The 18,719-nt window shown below is 39.9% G+C and overlaps 1 protein-coding gene across 3 annotated transcripts in view; it reads left to right on the top strand.

Annotated features, from left to right (window-relative positions):
- The first annotated feature begins 3,626 nt into the window (after nucleotides 1–3,626).
- LOC127373477 (urotensin-2 receptor) overlaps nucleotides 3,627–18,719 on the top strand; it is a 54,479-nt gene continuing 39,386 nt past the window's right edge. For all 3 annotated transcript variants that reach the window (XM_051417986.1, XM_051417987.1, XM_051417988.1), the window contains exons 1-3: nucleotides 3,627–4,298; nucleotides 5,954–6,669; nucleotides 8,211–8,589. In XM_051417986.1, coding sequence (XP_051273946.1) covers nucleotides 5,956–6,669; nucleotides 8,211–8,588 — 1,092 coding nt within the window. In that variant the 5' untranslated portion in view covers nucleotides 3,627–4,298; nucleotides 5,954–5,955 and the 3' untranslated portion in view covers nucleotide 8,589. The remainder of the gene's footprint in view (nucleotides 4,299–5,953; nucleotides 6,670–8,210; nucleotides 8,590–18,719) is intronic.

The following is an 18,719-nucleotide window of genomic DNA, read 5'->3' as shown; positions in this document are numbered from 1 at the left end:
TTGACAAACTTCACCCTTTCATCCACAGAACAAATGAAGAGCAGACAGCAGTCAACGCGGAGCTGCTGTTCATAGCTTCGGAGCGACGATGCATTATGCATGTTGTGTGCTCGTTACGACATCAAATGCCACACAGAGCCACGCACACCTGTCGTTACACGCACACACACACTGACTCACACGTCGTCATAAATTTTAGTGAGTGCACTTTAAAGATGCATTCATGCATTGAGTCAGATTGCTATTTACCATAGGCTTAAAGCTAATAAGATAAAGTGTGTGATTTTCTGAGCAGCTGATTGATGCCGCTGCCCCTTAGCATCTGGCCTAGCATTTAGTATGCTAAAAGAGGATAAACACACTAACGCATGCAAACATACACACATATATGCAACAGAGTTGCCAGTTTGGTAGGGAGAAACATTTTTCTTCCGTCTCTGTTCCTTTTCTCCATTCCCCTGTCTGTGTGTGCGTGTGTGTGTGCGTGCGTGTGTGTGTGTGTGTGTGTGTGTGTGTGTGTGTGTGTGTGTGTGTGTGATGGCTAATGAGGTGGAGGTGGGTGTCATCCTGTAAAGTCTCTTGTGATTGTAGAAATCTGTGACATGCGGTTGCACTGCATTATTTACTGTGTAAGTAGGAGATATCCAGTTCCAACTGGCTTTAATAGCTGCTCATCAGTGCTCCCTTAATCCCTTTACAGATAGTCTCTAATTTTACGAGGATGACCCTTAAACACACACACGCATACACAGTGCAGAAGCAATGTGACCCCTGCTGTGATAAGATCCCCCAGACAACCTTTATAAACTCCAACTACATTCCACGTAAACCCTCACAAGCACATTCCCACAGAGCCAACTATTACATAACAACCCATAATTTATTTTCAATCGTTTGTTAAGAGTGCAGAGAAGAGGCTTGCTTGCTTTTCCACTGGCATGTCTACATCCAGTTACACCTGCTCAACTCTGATAGGAGTTGTTTGAAATTTAATTCCATCATAAAAGCAAATGCATGTTGTCAGAAAGATTTGTGTCTCTCTTGTGCATCCTAAGTGTCTTTTCCAGCGACCATTAATCAGTTCAATCCTGCTACCAATATGCGTTTGGCTGTAGTTTCATGAATACAACATGGGGAGTACTCACCACATGGATGAAAACAGTAACAGTCCATTGGGTCGTCGATTTGCTAAATGTATTGACTTGCAACACAGAGAGGCTCTATTGTTAGAAATGGAATTCTGACCTCTGAGGTTAAAAGGTTACAGCAGTAAATACAGCAGCATAAAAGGCCTGTCTGAAAGTCTCTTTCTGCATAAAGTCACTCTGCTTGGGGGCCAGCTCTGATTAGATAAGTGGCAAATGACAGACAGAATGGGAAGATAAAGCAGCAGTCAAATCAGGTTGAATTGACTGTAATTGCAACCTGCCCACTGAGAAAGACTGTTCATGTGACCCTCCTACTGGTATTAATAAATTAAGGCATGTGTGGATTGGATTTCTCTCCCACTTAGTATAAGTGTTGATGATTTTCAAAGAGCAGTCAAATAAAGCACCGATCAGCAGTTTAAGTTGACAAAGACCACAAGTTTATTTTACACCAAGGGAGCTGAGTTTTACCAAGAAATACTGAGATTTATCTGCTGCAGTTTCTTTATGATTGATTACAGACTAACAACAATTATCGGATTGAACTGACTGTAATTACAAAAAAAAATAGGATGTTTGGATCTCCTGCTAGGCATCTAATTTGGTATTGATTTCTTTAAAACAGTCATCAGACATAGCACACAATCAACCTAACCATATACTGTATAAATAAAAAACAACCTACTACAGGGTACAGAGTACAAGGGTACTCTTCATGATGTAAAGGTGTGTTTTCCCATTCAGTTTGACCCTACTGTAGGAGCAGATGATAACTGCACATACATCCTGATTTCAAAGACATTATTGTAAAAAGTAACATTACATAGAAAGAAAAGGGAAAAGTAGAAAATTGTCTTTGGGATATGCAAAATATTTTATCTTAACATCCTAATCCTTTATAATCCTTATAATTCCAGCTCATGCTGATAGGCAAAACCTGTGGTAACACTAAGAATGTCCTAATTATACAACTCCCAGAGTTGCATTCAAAGCGGCAGGCAGGAAATACAACAGAGGAAGACGATCAACATGTTCATCTGTTTACAGTGCATGATGAAAACTTCATCAGCCAGATTATGTCATTATGTGACATACACCAGCTTGTTTTCAGAATTTTGTTCTGCATCATTTCTTGTGCATCTCTTGTGCGTTCCTTCCTATAAAATGTGTTCACTTAGCATGCTTTTACCGGCCACTACACCAAAATTGCTTCACAACCCAGCTCCGTTCCAGGGGCTTGATGTGCACGCCATTTGAATCCAGCACAGGAATGGCGGACTCCGCCACTGACAATGCAGCCTACCACATAGAAAGGTACGTAATGGGTGTAAATACATGTAATCTTTGTAAATACATGTAATGGCTACAGAAGAATGAATTCCAGCATCACTAAAATTTGCTTCACACTAAGCCTGAACCACCCTAAAAAGCATAATTATATGCCATTAGAGTTTTGAAGATGCTTTTTTTCATACTGATGCATTCATTGCTTTTTACATGATCACATTTTTCTTTTAAAATGGCAGTGTCAGTGAGGAAGAGTAAGGCTCCTATTTAGCATGCAGCTTCATAATAATGATAAACTTTATTTATATAACACTTAAAACGGCACTTCACAAGTGCTTTACAGTTAACACAAACAGAAACAGATAATCAACAATAAAAGCAATAGAAAAACAATGCATAATGGTACCCATAGATGCATACACGGCAGAACAGCAAGTCAGAATACAAAAAAAATTAGATACCTAAACAATAAGAGCACTGTAACAAACAAAACAAAATTAAGAAAATTAAACCAATAACAATTGCAATTGACAAACTTATAAAAATGCCAATCTGTACAAGTGGGTTTTTAAATGTTTTTTAAATGTGGTACAGACTCAGCTGACCTGACAGTGAGGGGGGAGGCAATTCCATAGTGTTGGAGCTAAAACAGTACAAGCACGGTCCCTCTTTGTTTGGAGCCTAGACCATGAGACATTTAAGAGCAGGCAGATCTTTAACTGAATTCTGAAGTGTACAGGAAGCCAGCGTAAGTATGCCAGAATGGATGTACTGTGCTCTCTTCATGATAAATGCATTGTCCCCATGTAGCAACAGAAGGCCAAAGACATTGTTTAGCTTGGATCACCCCTCCTGCCCCCTGCGGCGGATGATGTTTGATGACTGTGCTTAGGTGAATTGCCGCAGTGGTAGATGACACCGACCCTGGCACTATGCATTTAAAATAATGGATGCTGGAAATCCCACCCTGTAACAAATGGACAGAGTCACTGTCTTTTTAGCCATTGATTTAATACTGCATGTGTGTTTGTGTCAGCAGGGTTGTTCTGTCAGTGTGTAATGTGTCTCAAGTCGCAGTGTTGCATATCAGTTTGTGGCACACGCCCCCGTTGCATGGAAATAGATGGCACAGGGGTTAGAGTAGAGAGAGACAGAGAGCAGAACACATTTCCTGCATACCTCTCTGTTGCCCGTTCTCTCCCGTCTTCTCCCTCCCACTTCTGAGCGAGAGTGCCTAGCCAGCAGCACGCTCCTGTCTCTCTCACACTCACACTCTCCGTCTCTCTCTCCTCTCTCGCTCCCTCTCTCTCTCTTACTCTCTCTCAGTCAAAGGGGGGATTCTCCGTAACCAGCTGTATCTTAATGTGATCCTCTCTTCTCATCACCATTTCATTGATGTTCTCTCGTTTTTTGTTTTATTTTCTCTTCTGAATTAAATTACTCTGCTGCCGGTGTCACAGCTGGCGTCCAATGTTTGGATGCTACCAAGGTGCACAAAACGTAGAGGGAATGGAAGAGAACTTTTAAGGCTGCTACCAGTGGGTCTTTCTCTTGAATAGACACGCTGGATTGGTTCATTTGCTGTTGAGAGACTAGTCAACAATGGCAGGATTTTTGTTGTAGTGGATGACTCATTTAGGTTATTTTCCTCCCTTGAAACTGCTGGATACAGATTCTGTTTTTCTTTCTTTTGTTCCACCTGCATGTTTCACCTCTCAGCTACTCTGTAGAATCTTTTGGGACTTTTATGGAGTGTGAAATTTTTGCAGCAAGTGTGAAGTTTGGATGAGCAAAGTGATACGAAGCATGGCTGATGGAACTGCAGCTGAGTGTTGAACCCTTCTGTCCAGGGAGGCAGTCCAGGTAAGACTGTTTTTATTCTAATTCACTTACATGACCAGCTAGATTTGTCCACAAAGATACATTTACATGCATGCACTAAGGGCTGTTGTTCTAATCAGAGTACACAAGTTTATTATTGAAGGCTGAAATGTAATTAACCGAATTCATCTCTGCCCCTGGTGCTTTTGGAACAACAAATGACGCAAAGAAAGAATTCTTTCTCAATTATTTCTGTCTCAATCTATACAGCTTGGCAATAGACAGGACAAAGGAGACCTCTGTGACTGAGTAAAAAGTTCTCTATGTTCCTTTAACAGTTGCATCAACTCTGAGACATTTGCCTCTTTTTTTGTTTAACACACACCCTTGGTGCGTGCAATACAAAAACTTGTTTTGCCTGTATGCTCTCAGAGAGTGAGGATGCATTCAATCGTCATTCTGTTGACGTAAAGAATACTCAGATAGAATATCAGCCAATAACTTTAGCTCTCACTTCCATCAGAAAATCTTTCATCGTAAGATTTGATGATTTTGTCAGCATTAACCAATCAAAATGCCACTCTCACCTTTAAATCAGAATGCAGCACTGTTCACATTCGGTCCACACAGTGGTGGAATGTAACTTAGTACATTTACTCACATACTGTATTTTTTTAGGTACCTTTACCAGAGTATTTCCATTTTCTGCTATTTTAAACCTGACATATTGTTCTTTTTACTCCACTACATTTATTCAGTAGTATATAATTTAGTTATATATATATATATATATATATATAGTTATTTTGCAGATTTAGATTTTTAATATAAAATATAAATTAGCTTAATACATTATGAAATATTGTCATAGGTTAAGCTACCCAGAAGTATATAAGATGATAAACACATTAATGCATCATGCAATTATAATCCAGTAAAATAATATATATGAGTTTGAAATTAGCCATTCTGTATAATGAGTACTTTTACTTTTGGAATTTTAATTATATTTTAATGCAAATACAATTACACTTTACACAAGTAATATTTTGAATGCAGGACTATTTGTAAAAGTATTTTATACTGTAGTATTGCTATTTTTACTTCAGTATCTGAGTACTTCTTCCACAACTGGACAGTTGTGCTGTATGCCATCTAAAACCCTGAGATCAGAAACAAAGACACTGTTTCAAAACCTGTCTAACATTTAATTGCATGACCAATTAAGGGAAACTTTGGCAACCTTACAGGAACATACTTCATGGTATTTTATATTACATTAATATTTAATAGAATTGACATGAGCTTAAAGCTATTTTCAGAGCTGCTTTCTAAGCGTAAAATGAGGGATTTCATTTTCCTCAATATGAGTGAGAGCAAGCAGTCAGAGGTACTTCAAGTAAAAGAGACAGATTTTGCAAATGACTAGCAGAGATGGAGGCTATAAAAAGGAAGCTTTGCATTTACAGCATACTCATTAAGACCTTCCTTAATGACTTCTTCTGTCACAAATGGAGATTATAAATGAAGTCAAACAGGCCAGTATAGTTTCTCTGACTATAATAGTCCCATTTTTTTTCCACTTCAATGAAATTATAATCCAAGGATCACTTAGAAGACAAAGATTGATTACCAAATGTAATTTTTCTGTATAATTGCCACCCTCACCTCTTACATTTCTGTTCCCACACCTCCAGATATGACCACAGTGTCCATGGAGCCTGTGGGAGTCCTCGTGGAAAGGGGCGCCAATGCCACCGACTCCCCTCTGAACACGCATGAGGACACAGCCGCTACTTTTACCATCGGCACCATCCTCTCCATCATGTGCCTCGTTGGAGTCTCTGGGAACATCTACACCCTGGTGGTCATGTGCCACTCCATGAGGACTGCAGCCTCTATGTACATCTACATCATAAACTTGGCTTTGGCAGATCTGCTGTATCTTCTTACCATACCCTTTGTAGTCTGTACACACTTCCTAAAGGGATGGTACTTTGGGGACGCAGGGTGTCGGATTCTGATCAGCATGGACTTCCTGACCATGCATGCCAGCATCTTCACGCTGACAATCATGAGCACAGAGCGCTACTTTGCTGTGCTCAAGCCACTTGACACAGTCAAGCGGTCTAAAAGTTACCGGAAGGCCATCGCTCTGCTGGTCTGGGCTGCATCTCTCATCCTCACCCTACCGATGATCGTGAGCCTTCAGCTAATGGCAGTGGGAAACAAGGCTATGTGTCAGCCCACCTTGTCGCCACTCTCCTACAAAGTTTACATCTCCTTCCTCTTCTGCACTAGCATTGTCGCTCCAGGACTGATCATTGGCTATCTCTACATCCAGCTTGCACGCACTTATTGGGTTTCACAGACGGAGACCTTCAAACAGACCAAGAAACTACCCAACCAAAAGGTCAGTGCATCACAAGATAGTGTATTTTAAGGGATAGGGTCTTTTGGGGGTTCTACGCACTGAATATTTGCATGTACGTGCTCAGGCATATATGACAACATCACAAAAATAAGCTTTCTAATCTGGCCCTTGATTGGTGAAAGATCTAGTTAAGTTTAGGCACTGAAACTAAGACTTGGATAGTGTAAGGGAATGATCGCATTTGAAAAAAAAAAAAAAACACTCGGTTAAGACTGAGGAATGATCGTGGTCACAGTTTAAAAACATAGGGTGACTGTTGGCAGGAAACAAACAATGGTCTCTCGTGCAAAAGTTCCACCTTTTGTTGACCCAGCCAATTACCCCAACCTCCTCCCTTTGTGTACTTTGTGGAAGGAGGACAGTTTCTCCAAACCAATCTGATGCTCAGGTCTTGCTTCTCCTTTTTTGGTGGGCAGCATCACCCTAGACTGTCCCTCATATCTTACCCAGCCGGCAACAAAGCTGGAAATAGATCCAGACACATCCATCAGGTAGAATCTGATGAATTGGCAGGAAGTTAGGCAAGACACTGCTGTACAAACTAACACCGCAGACATTCCACTCACCAAGGCTGTTGATTTAGTCATACTCCTTATGGAGTATATTCGAACTTCTGAGGGAGGGGCCCTGTCTAGTAGCTCATAGGCTTGTGACATTGTCTCTTGCAGCTATTGTATGAACTGTTTGGGGGAGGGTATGCCAACAACACTGTCATCATAAAAGATAAATAGTTGCTATTTAAGAGTATATGACTGTGGCAGCATCAGTTCAGCTCTCTGCTTAAAGCATCCCATTATCAATCCTCTCCGTGCTGCTGCAGGTTTTCTATTTTCCTTCCCCCTTTTGCTTTCTGCTCATGCTGAGACAAAACCTGTTCCAATTTGCTTCATAGCAGGGCTTAAGATGATTTCATTTGGTCTTATTAGTGTAATTAGCAATGTGGCAAATGCTGCCCTTCAGTGGCATTAAAGGCTACCTTGGACCAATAGGGAATGCTGTCTAACTTTAAAAAGTGCCGCTGATGGAGGAATAATTAATTCTCCCTGTCTCTATCAGTGCTTTGTGTAGCTGTGGATCCCTTGCTGTGTTGCGTTACAGGAATTTCTTTTGCAGTGACTTAGGGTGGCTCAGTGGTGCGGTATCCGGTATTACCGCCACTTATTGTTGTACAACAGGATAATGTTTCATCTCAGTACCTGCTTGTAGTCTGCTGCAGACAGCTACCAGTTAGCCTTGCCACTCTGGGATACTTTCCCATCTTAAAAACATGATGTGATGATGTGACGTCACATGCAGTTGTGGCGGTGGCTTGCCGTCCCCTGCTGTTGGCTTACCAACAGTGTGGTATTTCATTATTGCGGTTATCGTGAAAGCCCTAGAGGCACGGTTTGATAAGCCATAATTAGTCTCAGTATCCAGATGATAACATTTTTTTATCATGGCATGGTAAGCATTTGATGTATCTGGTGCAGGAGTGATTCTCGTCAATGATTTATATATGTGTTCTTATGTCCCTAAAGGTGCTGTACCTGATCTTCACCATTGTGCTCCTCTTCTGGGCATGCTTCCTGCCTTTCTGGATATGGCAACTTCTGGGTCAGTTCAAACCCTCACTTTCCCTGTCCACCAAAGCCAAACGCAACATCAACTACCTGACCACGTGTCTGACGTATTCCAACAGCTGCATCAACCCTTTCCTGTACACTCTGCTCACCAAAAACTACAAGGAGTACCTGAGGAAGCACAAGCGGTCCTGGACAGCTGGCAGCTACTTCAACAGGAGGAGCCGCTTTCAGCGTTCGCCACGCAGGTCGCCATCTTCCAGCAGTCAGCAGTGCACCGAGAGCTTTATGCTCACGCACACAGCTTCCCTGCGAGCACACAACAGCAGTTTGTAAGGTAGGAGCAGATTTCTTTGGACTAAAATTTATGATTTTGGTAACTGATGAGAAAACCTAAAGTAAGACAATCTCTAAACTATAGCTTAAGATGTTGCCCACAGCTTAGTGGTGCAGTAAGTACCAGCTATTTCTCCATATTTCTACTAACAATCATCAACAGACTGGGAGCCAGTGGATGTTTTGACTTGGCAGCTTTGTTGGAGTTTTCTATGAGGGGAAAGCCTGGTTCTGAAGGGTTATGTGATTTCAGACATTTTTGTCCCTCTGAAAACATGTCTGTTTAGGATTTCTACTTCCTGGTGTGCAGTGCAAAGATGTCCACATGGGACAACTGTTGCTTCTTGATGTTTATGTATGGAAGGGGGTGACCTAGTGAAACACGTTCAGCAATAATAAATATTCCATTGCTTCGGAAATTCAGAAAGTTCAGGAAAGCAATGTGATTCCTTTAAAAAAAACTTTTGTGTGAATGGGTTTTTGGAGAACTGTGTCCCTTCTCGAGGGGCACAAAACACGAATGAATCAAACTCATATTTCATATAAGACTACAGCAGGACAACAAATCATTTAATGTAATGTAATAATGTAATATCTTAATAAATATTATAAAATAAATATAAATAATGATTCCATACAGGCCTTGAGTTTAATAAATAGAAGGGAAAAAAATCACAATTAAAACAGCAAACACAAATTGGTCAGAAAAATCCTAATGATGTTTTCCTCAAATCATGGTGGAATCATGGTGGTTAGACTTAGATTATTTTGTAACAAAAAAGAAAATGAATATCCTTGTTCATATATCAAACCGTACAGATGTCTTTCTTGAATGTTTTTCAGTGGTGAGACCATCGGTAAACATTTCTGAATATTTGTAGTTTATAAAAATAACACACACATGGTTACAATACATTATTCTTACACTTCATTCTACATGCACAGTGTCAAAATTGACAGTAATGTGGCGATCGGATTTTCCAGCTCGACTTTACCTCTCAATTATGTTGAGCATCACCCAGGGAAATTCTATTACCTCAAGAAATCTATAAAGTAACTCTATGACTCAATTGTTCTCCATAGCTGTAATTTTATTTTGCCTCAAGGACCCTTCTCAAGTGTTTCCTATTCATTTTACGTTGTGAGTTTTTGTCAGATTCTGCTTTATTGCAATTTTTAACTGACAAAGTGTTTTTTTTTAACAAGCCAATATTCAGTGACTGAATGATGGCTTTTGTTTGGAATCTGTGAAGTTTGATTATTTCTCAGCTTTGCACATCACAGGTGCCCTAATTTATGCAATATATAAATATTTTGTGTGTATTCTCTGTCAGTCTGCATGACTCTCTCATACATTAAATGCGTTGTAGATGTTGGTCGCAAATGTTCCTTGCAGAGGAAGCTGGAGGACTGAATCCTAGTGCATCGGAGGGTAACGGAGGGTGAAGAGCAGGGCGAGGGGAGAAAGGGGTGGGGTAGCAGGATGCACACATACACACAAACACACACAGAGGCACACATTTGCCACTAACTTGCCACTTAGAGAGTTTTGTAGCACAGCTGTATATCTTTCATGCTCCAAAGCCAGCTGACACACAATACATAGGATATTTTGTTCTTTTGCAAATGATGACATCTGCTGAATAAATTACTAAAATGAATGTGGATCATAACTAAGTCCAGATTGACACAGCAGGATATTACGGCTGAGTGTCTACCTTTTTCCCCATAACATCTCCAATGAAACTAGACTATTTTATGTTCAACAATAATATCATTTTTCATTCCAATTCATCCCACGAGAGGCGGAAAAAAGAAAGAAAAATCCAATATTTACAATCCCGTTCATAACTTTGCACTCAGCTAATATATTGGTAGTGCTTTACCCTTGATTACTGGGTGGTGTGTGTCCAGGCTGCCTGCAGAGATAAAGGAGCAGTGATTCATATATTACTACTCTCTGCCTTGGAATACAATGTGCTGAGTGACATCTACCATAATTCACAAGGACAGAAAATATGGCTCCATATTTGTGCCTCTGTGTGTGTGTGTGTGTGTGTGTGTGTGTGTGTGTGTGTGTGTGTGTGTGTGTGTGTGTGTGTTTTACTGACACCATTTATTTTCAGTGTTGGGAAGTGATGCATTACTAGTAGCATGTTACGGTAATTTGATTTTTCCAGTAACAAGTAGTCCATTTTTTGCTGTCTTACCAGGAAGTTGATGAAGGGTTGATGTTAATTTTCGTTCCCGTTTGTTAAGTTTACACTGATCCATGAGGTGTTAGCTAGCTAAAAGGTCTGGTTGAATCCATTCTGGCTCTGACTTATTCCAATAGCCTACTTCCTGTGACCCAGACTAGCTGGGCTTGGTGCTGATTGGTCAGGGAGGTGGCTAACCTCCGGCAAAGAAGAGAAATGTGACTCCCGCTAACAAGAAGTACACCTCCCAGTCCCTCCAATGAGCTGGCCTGTTAGCATGATGATTCCTATATTTAGGTGATTATACGCTGTGATGAAAATATTATATGGAATTTCTGCCAATAGATGCTCCTACATTTGCACACTGGACCACATTTCTTGTTTTCTGCATAGTAAATGTGATGTGTGGGCATTTGGGTTTTTTAAAGGGACTTTGGTGGAGCTCTGCTGGGTAACTATGTATGTAATTAATTACCTTGTTGAGTAATCAGTAAAGTAACATAATTCATTTTTCAATGAGTAATATGCACTATGTAATGAATTAACCTTTTCAATTAACTTTTCTAATACTGTTGATTTTTTAAAATGGCATTAGTCACGTATAAACTAAATATTCAGCATGACTGCAGAGGCACACAAAGGGGCCCTTTTATGTACAGCTCATAAGCCACTCTGAAGGTCGTTCAGCCCAATCTCTCCTCTAAGCAATCGCAGTCTGGCCTAATGTGCTTTGAATTAAACCAACGGAGGGGGAAACATCAAATTGCTGTTCTAATTTACCAATAATAACAGAGTACAACCTTCTAATTATAATGACATATAAACAGTTTGTGTGCTCTGGAGGAACCAGAGCACACAAACAGCAATCACAAACATGACAACTCACCAGCTGGAAAATCCTGTCATTTGCTTTTATAGTGAGGGACATGAGAGGCAAAGCAACAAAGCCATAATATCAAACTGAGAGTGTGGATTGATTTTATATCGTCCTGCTGTGGAATCACAGCCGCTGCGGTTAAATGGCCCGAACATACAGCAGCAAAGAGAAGGCTGGATATACTGTTAGCATACAGCAATAATATAATTTGCTCTCTCTTGCCAAGAATAAATGTGTTATGATAGATAAATGTTTAGCTGGCTAATACAAATATATAACCAGGAAAAAACGTATCTTATTTCCCCACTGATATTTTATTAATTTCTTAATAATAGGATACAGAACCTTTCTCAAAGGCTACTTTATACTTGGCTCTTCTGACTTTTGGTGACTATTGGAAAATGGTGCACAGTGAGATTTTACCACAGCACCTTTTTTTGGAATACATGAGCTATTGGAAAACTCAATGGGTCATGAAAATTTAATATATATTTTACTTAGTCTACTCTCTTAAAATTATTTAAAACATACACCTTTCTTTTTTTTTTTATTGGTTTCCACTCGCGTCTTTCATTGCTCTAACTGGGTTTTTGTAAAAGAGCCCCTTGACAATCTATCAGCGCTGGTTAATACATTTTTGGGCTAAATTCTGAAGCGACCCATAAATGTTTCCTCAATAAAAAGCTGCAAGCTAAACTCATGAATCCACATGGTGACAGCTGCCTGGCAGGCTACGTGGAAGTTCCTTTACTCCTAATGCACGCTGATAGCATCACATGTTTACTGCATCACAGGCCACACCAGGAAGCTGCCAGTGGACACAGGAAATGGTAGGAACCTGGCATGTTTAGCCATCACTGTGGAAAACACGTACTGTGTAGCACTGTTTTATAAGGCTGTGGTTTAATATCCATCACAGCCGCAGGGGCAAAGGAATCTCCCATTCTACAAGCTTAATTATTCCGTACATAAAGGATGAATATTCCACACACACACACACACACACACACACACACACACACACACACACACACACATACACACAGGTATGATATTACCCTGAATGTGTTATTAGTTTCCCAGGAATGTAACTGGGATAAGAGGGGATGAGGACATTTGTTCAGTTGCTGGTATTGACTGTTCCCATACATGGCAACTTTCACTAGTATCAATTATCTACAAAATAACAGTGTGTGGATAAAAACCCTAGTCTGGGCTACTATACATGGTAAAACAGAGAGAGATATGCATACACATAATCTCTGCCTATATGATTATGACTAACACCCCTCTGTATGTAGCACATTCACAAAACACAGTAATATATCTGGCATTTTCATTGTCGTAGTGACATGTCTAACTGCGTGCCCCTTTCCTCCCAGATAAGGAGAGGAAATTAGTCAGCAAAGGAAGTCAGAATTTTAATAAAAGAAAAGATTTTCTTCTATCTTTAAGCTGAATAGAAAAGGTGAATAATTCATCCAAAAATCGAAACAAATAAAACCACATGTACATACCCATATATATTATTTATTAGCTTTAAAGTATTGCCTTTCACTGTTTTATCGGAATACATTTTAATTGTGCTCCCAGGAAAAGTCCTTTGGAGCTCGCAGGCTATTAAATACAAGAAAGAGAGAAAAGAGGAGTGCCAAAGCAAACCTTCATGGAGATTTGAAGTGCAAAGAGAAACTCAAGGATTCCATTAACTCAACGGTTGTTTTAAAAGTGTTTTCTGCCACACTAGCAGCATAGCTATATGAATGTTTGTCAGTTCACAAATTTTGGTCTAGACTGAAATATCTCAACATCTACTTGACCGATTTCCATGAAATTTTGTACAAACATTCACGGTCCCCAGAGGATGAGGCCTGCTGATTTTTGTGTACAACTGGCTTTTCCTGTTGCGCCCCCAGCAGGACAAATTTAGTTACTTATTCAATGAAATATCTCAACATATATAGATGGTTTTACTTAAAACACACTGCACAATTCTTTCCCAGTAGATCATGCTTCCTTCACCAAACTTTACCAGTGTGGTGTCTGAGGATTTTTCTTGTTTCCTAATATAGACTTAATTGGTCAGTCATGTAACTGATAAATCACCATCAAGTATACAAAACAACCATCAACATCTTTGTCCTAAAAATCCTAATGTCCTGACCAGCTTATATAAAACAGAGCAAACATCAAGGACAACAGATATGACATTAATTAAATGAGATACAGCATAAAAGGAGGAGCCGGGCTGGGGTTGGGTTGCAAAGAAGCAGCAAGGGTAGGCAGGCTAAAGCACCTTAAATAAGGCACACTGAATGACAATTGCCAATTGGATGCTTGAAGGGAATCAGCTGAGCTATCAGCTGATTGTTTGTCATTTTCCAATTGGAAGCTTAAGAGGGAACCGGATGAGCCATCAGCTGATGCGTGTTTACGATCAGCTGTGATCAGATGATGTAGCTGGAATTGAGAGCTAAGCTTGACTTTGTGGCCTGCCTGAACTAACACTGTGCTCAAATAGAGTTCAGCAAAGAAAGGATTTAACTTTTATCAACTTTATTTTAGCCGATACGATAAAATAATATATGCTGGAAACAGCCCCAATAACAAACCTTAGCAGTAGTTTGGAACAACTCTATAAAATACCATTACTCTTAATGGAAAAAATTACAAGAGAGAAGATTAAGTAAATTACAACCGCTTTTTCAGAATATCCTTTACCAACAATCTTTCATCCTAATTCTGTATTATTTTAGTCTTATTTTGAAACACAATATACTCAACTCCCACTATCTCTTAACATTTATGGATATTCAGTCAATCTAAATTTGAACATAGCACATCCACCCATTAACTCAATTTCCAATTGTTCTCAGATTCCTGTTCTTTGAGAACAAACATAAAATGGCTTCAGTTCTAATTTAACCCTCTCTGGCTTAAAGTTCCTGATTTATAGGTCCAAACACTGACAGCCTCCGCTGCACTTTGTGTTCAGTGCTAATTAGCAAATGTTAGCAAGCTGAGACACTAGACCTAGATGGCGGTTAATTTTATACCTGCTAAACATCAGCATGTTCCGATTGTCATTGTGAGCACCTTAGCATTTAGCTTAAAGCACCACTGTGACTACAGCCTCACAGAGCTGCTAGGCTCTTAGTCTTGTTGAAATCATTAAATAGGCTAATGCCAAAGTTGATTAAGTACCAAAGAAGAATGTATGTTTGGTTGTTGTCATAAATCACCAAAGCTATCAAATCACACATATTGCCCCATAAACTCCAAAGAGATCAAACAAGGGAAGCCTCGAACGCTATTAGAGCTGAATGAAAGAATCATTCCCACACAGACCAGACATGCTCCATCTTTAATTATAATTGCTTTAATCCCATGTCTACAGCTGCACGCGTTAGCCTCATTTTAAAGCCATCCTCATCCGTCACAGGCTGTGCCAGACCATGTTATAGAAATATTGATAGAGGACTCATTAACGTGGTTATCATCTTATAGCCTTTTCCCCATACAGCTTCCATCTCAGCTGCCAAATGAAATAGCCCTTGGACGGAGGGTCTCCTGGCAGAATTCAAGCAGAGGTCACCTTTGCAAAGATCATCCAGATACACACACTAACTCATTCTCTTTCACTCATGATGGTGAAAGGACTATTGATCTCCCGGCCAAAATATCTGAAAGCTGATTACATTGACTTGGCTCATTTTGGGAATTGGAAACCAGGAATTGCTGTTCTCCTCTCATCGTAGGTTATAGGATGCTTTGCCTGTTATAACTGTAGGATATCAATAGATCAATAAGCACCTTGACTCACCTTGCACTGCTGTTCTACAAGATTACATAGAGGCTGGGATTGATCCAGTGCCCCCTTATTTTAGTAGGGTTAACGTTCCAACCCTCAGTTTGAAAGGTCTTAAGCTAATGAAACACGGGCTTCTCTGAGGATTTGATGCACATAGATGTGTTACAGTAAATATACTTCTTTCCCCTAAATCACACTACTTTATTCTCATTTGATTAGAGCACATAAATTACAGCACTTGATTCTCCGGAGCTCATGCGTCACACTTTTGTTGTATGCCAAATTCCAGTCAGTCACCTCACGTGAACCCGGGAATGAAATAACAGCCTGTGCAAAATTCAGCAAGGTAAGCAGGAAATAATGATAAGAAACTCCAACGGGTGACAGAAAGTGACAGCTTTTTATTTTCAGTTTGTGCTCTGAGCCCCTTTAACTTGCAAATATTTCAACGTTTTTGAAAAGAGCTGCTCTTTTCACATTTAAATGATAGGCAAGGTGTCAGTTATGAAAATGCAGCAATTTCCTGCATTTCTACACTTCTCATATGGTTAATGCAGTGCACGAGTTGTATTCAGTTTCCAAATGCAATCTGTGAACCAGTTCAGACCCTGATAGAACCTATATTCCCAGTAACCTTTAGTACACTTTATGGCCAGATTAACCACAAATTCCCGTTTAGCCTGATCCAGAAACCAAGTCACGCCCATATGCTGATATACTACTACAGGATTTTGTTCTCCTTAGTTCATAATTCCTCATTTAACACTCTCTGGCTTAAAGTTCCGAATTTAGAGGTCCAAATACTTATGACATCAACTTCACCTGCACTTTGAATTTTGTATTACCAAATGTTAGCTAAAGCTAAAACGCTAAACCTGGGAGTGGGTCCTCTTTCACGTTGTCCACCCTGTTGAACCGCCATGTTTCTACAGTAGCCCAAGACGGACAAACCAAACACTGACTCTAGATAAGGCCTTTTGCATTTTTCGAGTGTTTCCCAGCCACCGTAGCGAGGATACTACAGTCAGCAACTGGACTATTAGATGCCTAACACGATGGTCCTTTAATCGAATTACATGCAATTAATTTACACCCAGTAAACCTATACCTTCTGGGATCCCTGGGGGCAAGGCGCAGTTGCCCGCTTTTCCCAGTTGATAATCCAGCCTTGGTAAGCTGGTATCAATCAGATAAGGCTGCTTTATAAACCCACTTCACTGTACCCAGGCCATACTGAATGTTAATGGAAAAACTTAGTGCAGTGTGACGGCACAGTACAGAATTGCACACCAATGCAGAGGGAAAAAAATCAGACCTCTAGCTGCTGGCTCTTTTCCGAAGAAAAAAAAAAAAGAAGGCTTGGGGTCGTGGTGGCTAAAGTGGTAGCGAACCATTTCTTTAGCTCTTTAAGTCTTGGCTCTTACATCGCATATAACAGCCTACGTGCACTTAGGCACCTCAGGAGATGTTAGAAACTGCTTCTACAAGGATTTAGAGCTCCTGGGTTTGGACCAAGGCAAAATGAAGGGATACAGAGATAAGGATGAAGAGAGGATAGATAGATAGTGTGAGTATGGTATACATTTTAACAGAAAGATGAGGGCAGGTGAGCTCATTTTTTCATTTGTTCTGCTGTCATGAAAAAGAATGATGTAAAAGGCAACGGAGGAGGCAAAAAAAATAGATTCAGCAAGAAGACAAAAGATAATAGATGGTACTGTTGCATCTACCCAAGGAGCAGAGAGAGACTTTCGAGTTATGAAGCTAAGGAGATTATGGATCAGGACCGTGTAAAAGTATTGATGTGTGTGTGTGTTGAGTGATGTGACTGACCCAAGACAGCTGTGTGTGTTTATAGTCCTCAGGTCCTGGGCAGCACACATGCTTGTAAATACTTATCCTCTGACCCTGGACAAAAGTGTCTGGCATCTGCACACAATTTGGCATCCCAGTCTGGGCCGGGGGTGCATTAAAACACTTACACAAGCAACACAAGACATTAAAAATCAGCCCTGCGCTCATTCGAGTTAATCCACGTCTACTGTAATGAACACCTCTAAATCCTGCAGCTGGCTTTTTGTAGTCGTCTCCCCCTCCTGCTGTTTGTCTTTGTGCTCCTGTCCTCTTATAATAATGGAAATGTTTGTGTTTTCGCAGAAGAAGGGGCCGATACAGCTCAGTGGAGGGCGTAACAGAATGTTGCAAAGCAGTGAACCGTGAATGAAATTTAGCAATTTAACAGGTTTTTAGCTTTCCTTTACTTTCTCTCACCCCTAAACAGAATTTGTGAGATGAACTGTGAAGATTCTCGCTGCAGCGGTGTCAATCAATATGAATTATAGTTGCACCTCATAACAGCAGAAAATGGAACTGCAGAGCGATTATTTTTCCATGTTCAGGCTGCCATCCTGGGATGGATGCTGACCTTGTAAAATGAGCGATATACCTTTTAAAACAACTGAATCAGATTGATAGTGCTACTCACAGTAAACATTTGTAAAATCGGTCTCTTCTCCACACCCACTGGCCAGACAGAAAGTTCGTATTGGATGATTCTGCAGAAGCCCAGATGAAGAGAACATTTTTAATTGTTGTCTTAGATGACTGAAACTAATTGGTTAAGGTTAGAGAAAGACTAGGGTTAAGCAAGCACCATATGTTCTGCAACCACAAAGGTTATCTGTAAATCTTGCCTCATATTCATTATAACAGAGTAGACTATGTCTTTGTGTACTTGGTTGTAATCTGTATCTGTCCATGGTTACAGTGCAAAAGGGAATCCAGCATTACTTCCATGGTACACAGTAATGAAAATGCAAACAATATTAAGTTGTCAAAAGACTCAGTTGGCTCAGGCGTAGTTTGTGACATTATCATCATTATTTCTAAATGTACATAAGGGAAACAAAAAGCAATAGGATTTACAAAATCAAGGATTTTTTGTGTCTTCAGTACAATTTCGATGTTACTAATGCACACATTGTCCCATCAACATTCTTATATTCTCCATTGTAATGCCATAAATTGTTTTAACTCACAAAAAAAGTTTAAACGGATAACATCAGAAATTTTAAGTCATAGAAACTTTTAGTTAAAAAAAGATTCTTGGTTAAGCAGCTTTTACTGGTAATTTTAAGTGACACTCACTTAGTTTTGTAAGGTACAAAAACGTTTCTAAGTACTTTTAAGTACTTTTTTTTTCACAGTACAAATAAAAATTACAAAATGAAGTCAGCGTCACTTAA

The sequence above is a fragment of the Dicentrarchus labrax genome, unplaced genomic scaffold, assembly GCF_905237075.1.
Source record: "Dicentrarchus labrax unplaced genomic scaffold, dlabrax2021, whole genome shotgun sequence".
Classification (NCBI taxonomy): domain Eukaryota; kingdom Metazoa; phylum Chordata; class Actinopteri; family Moronidae; genus Dicentrarchus; species Dicentrarchus labrax.
This window is presented reverse-complemented; position numbering and strand designations above follow the sequence as displayed.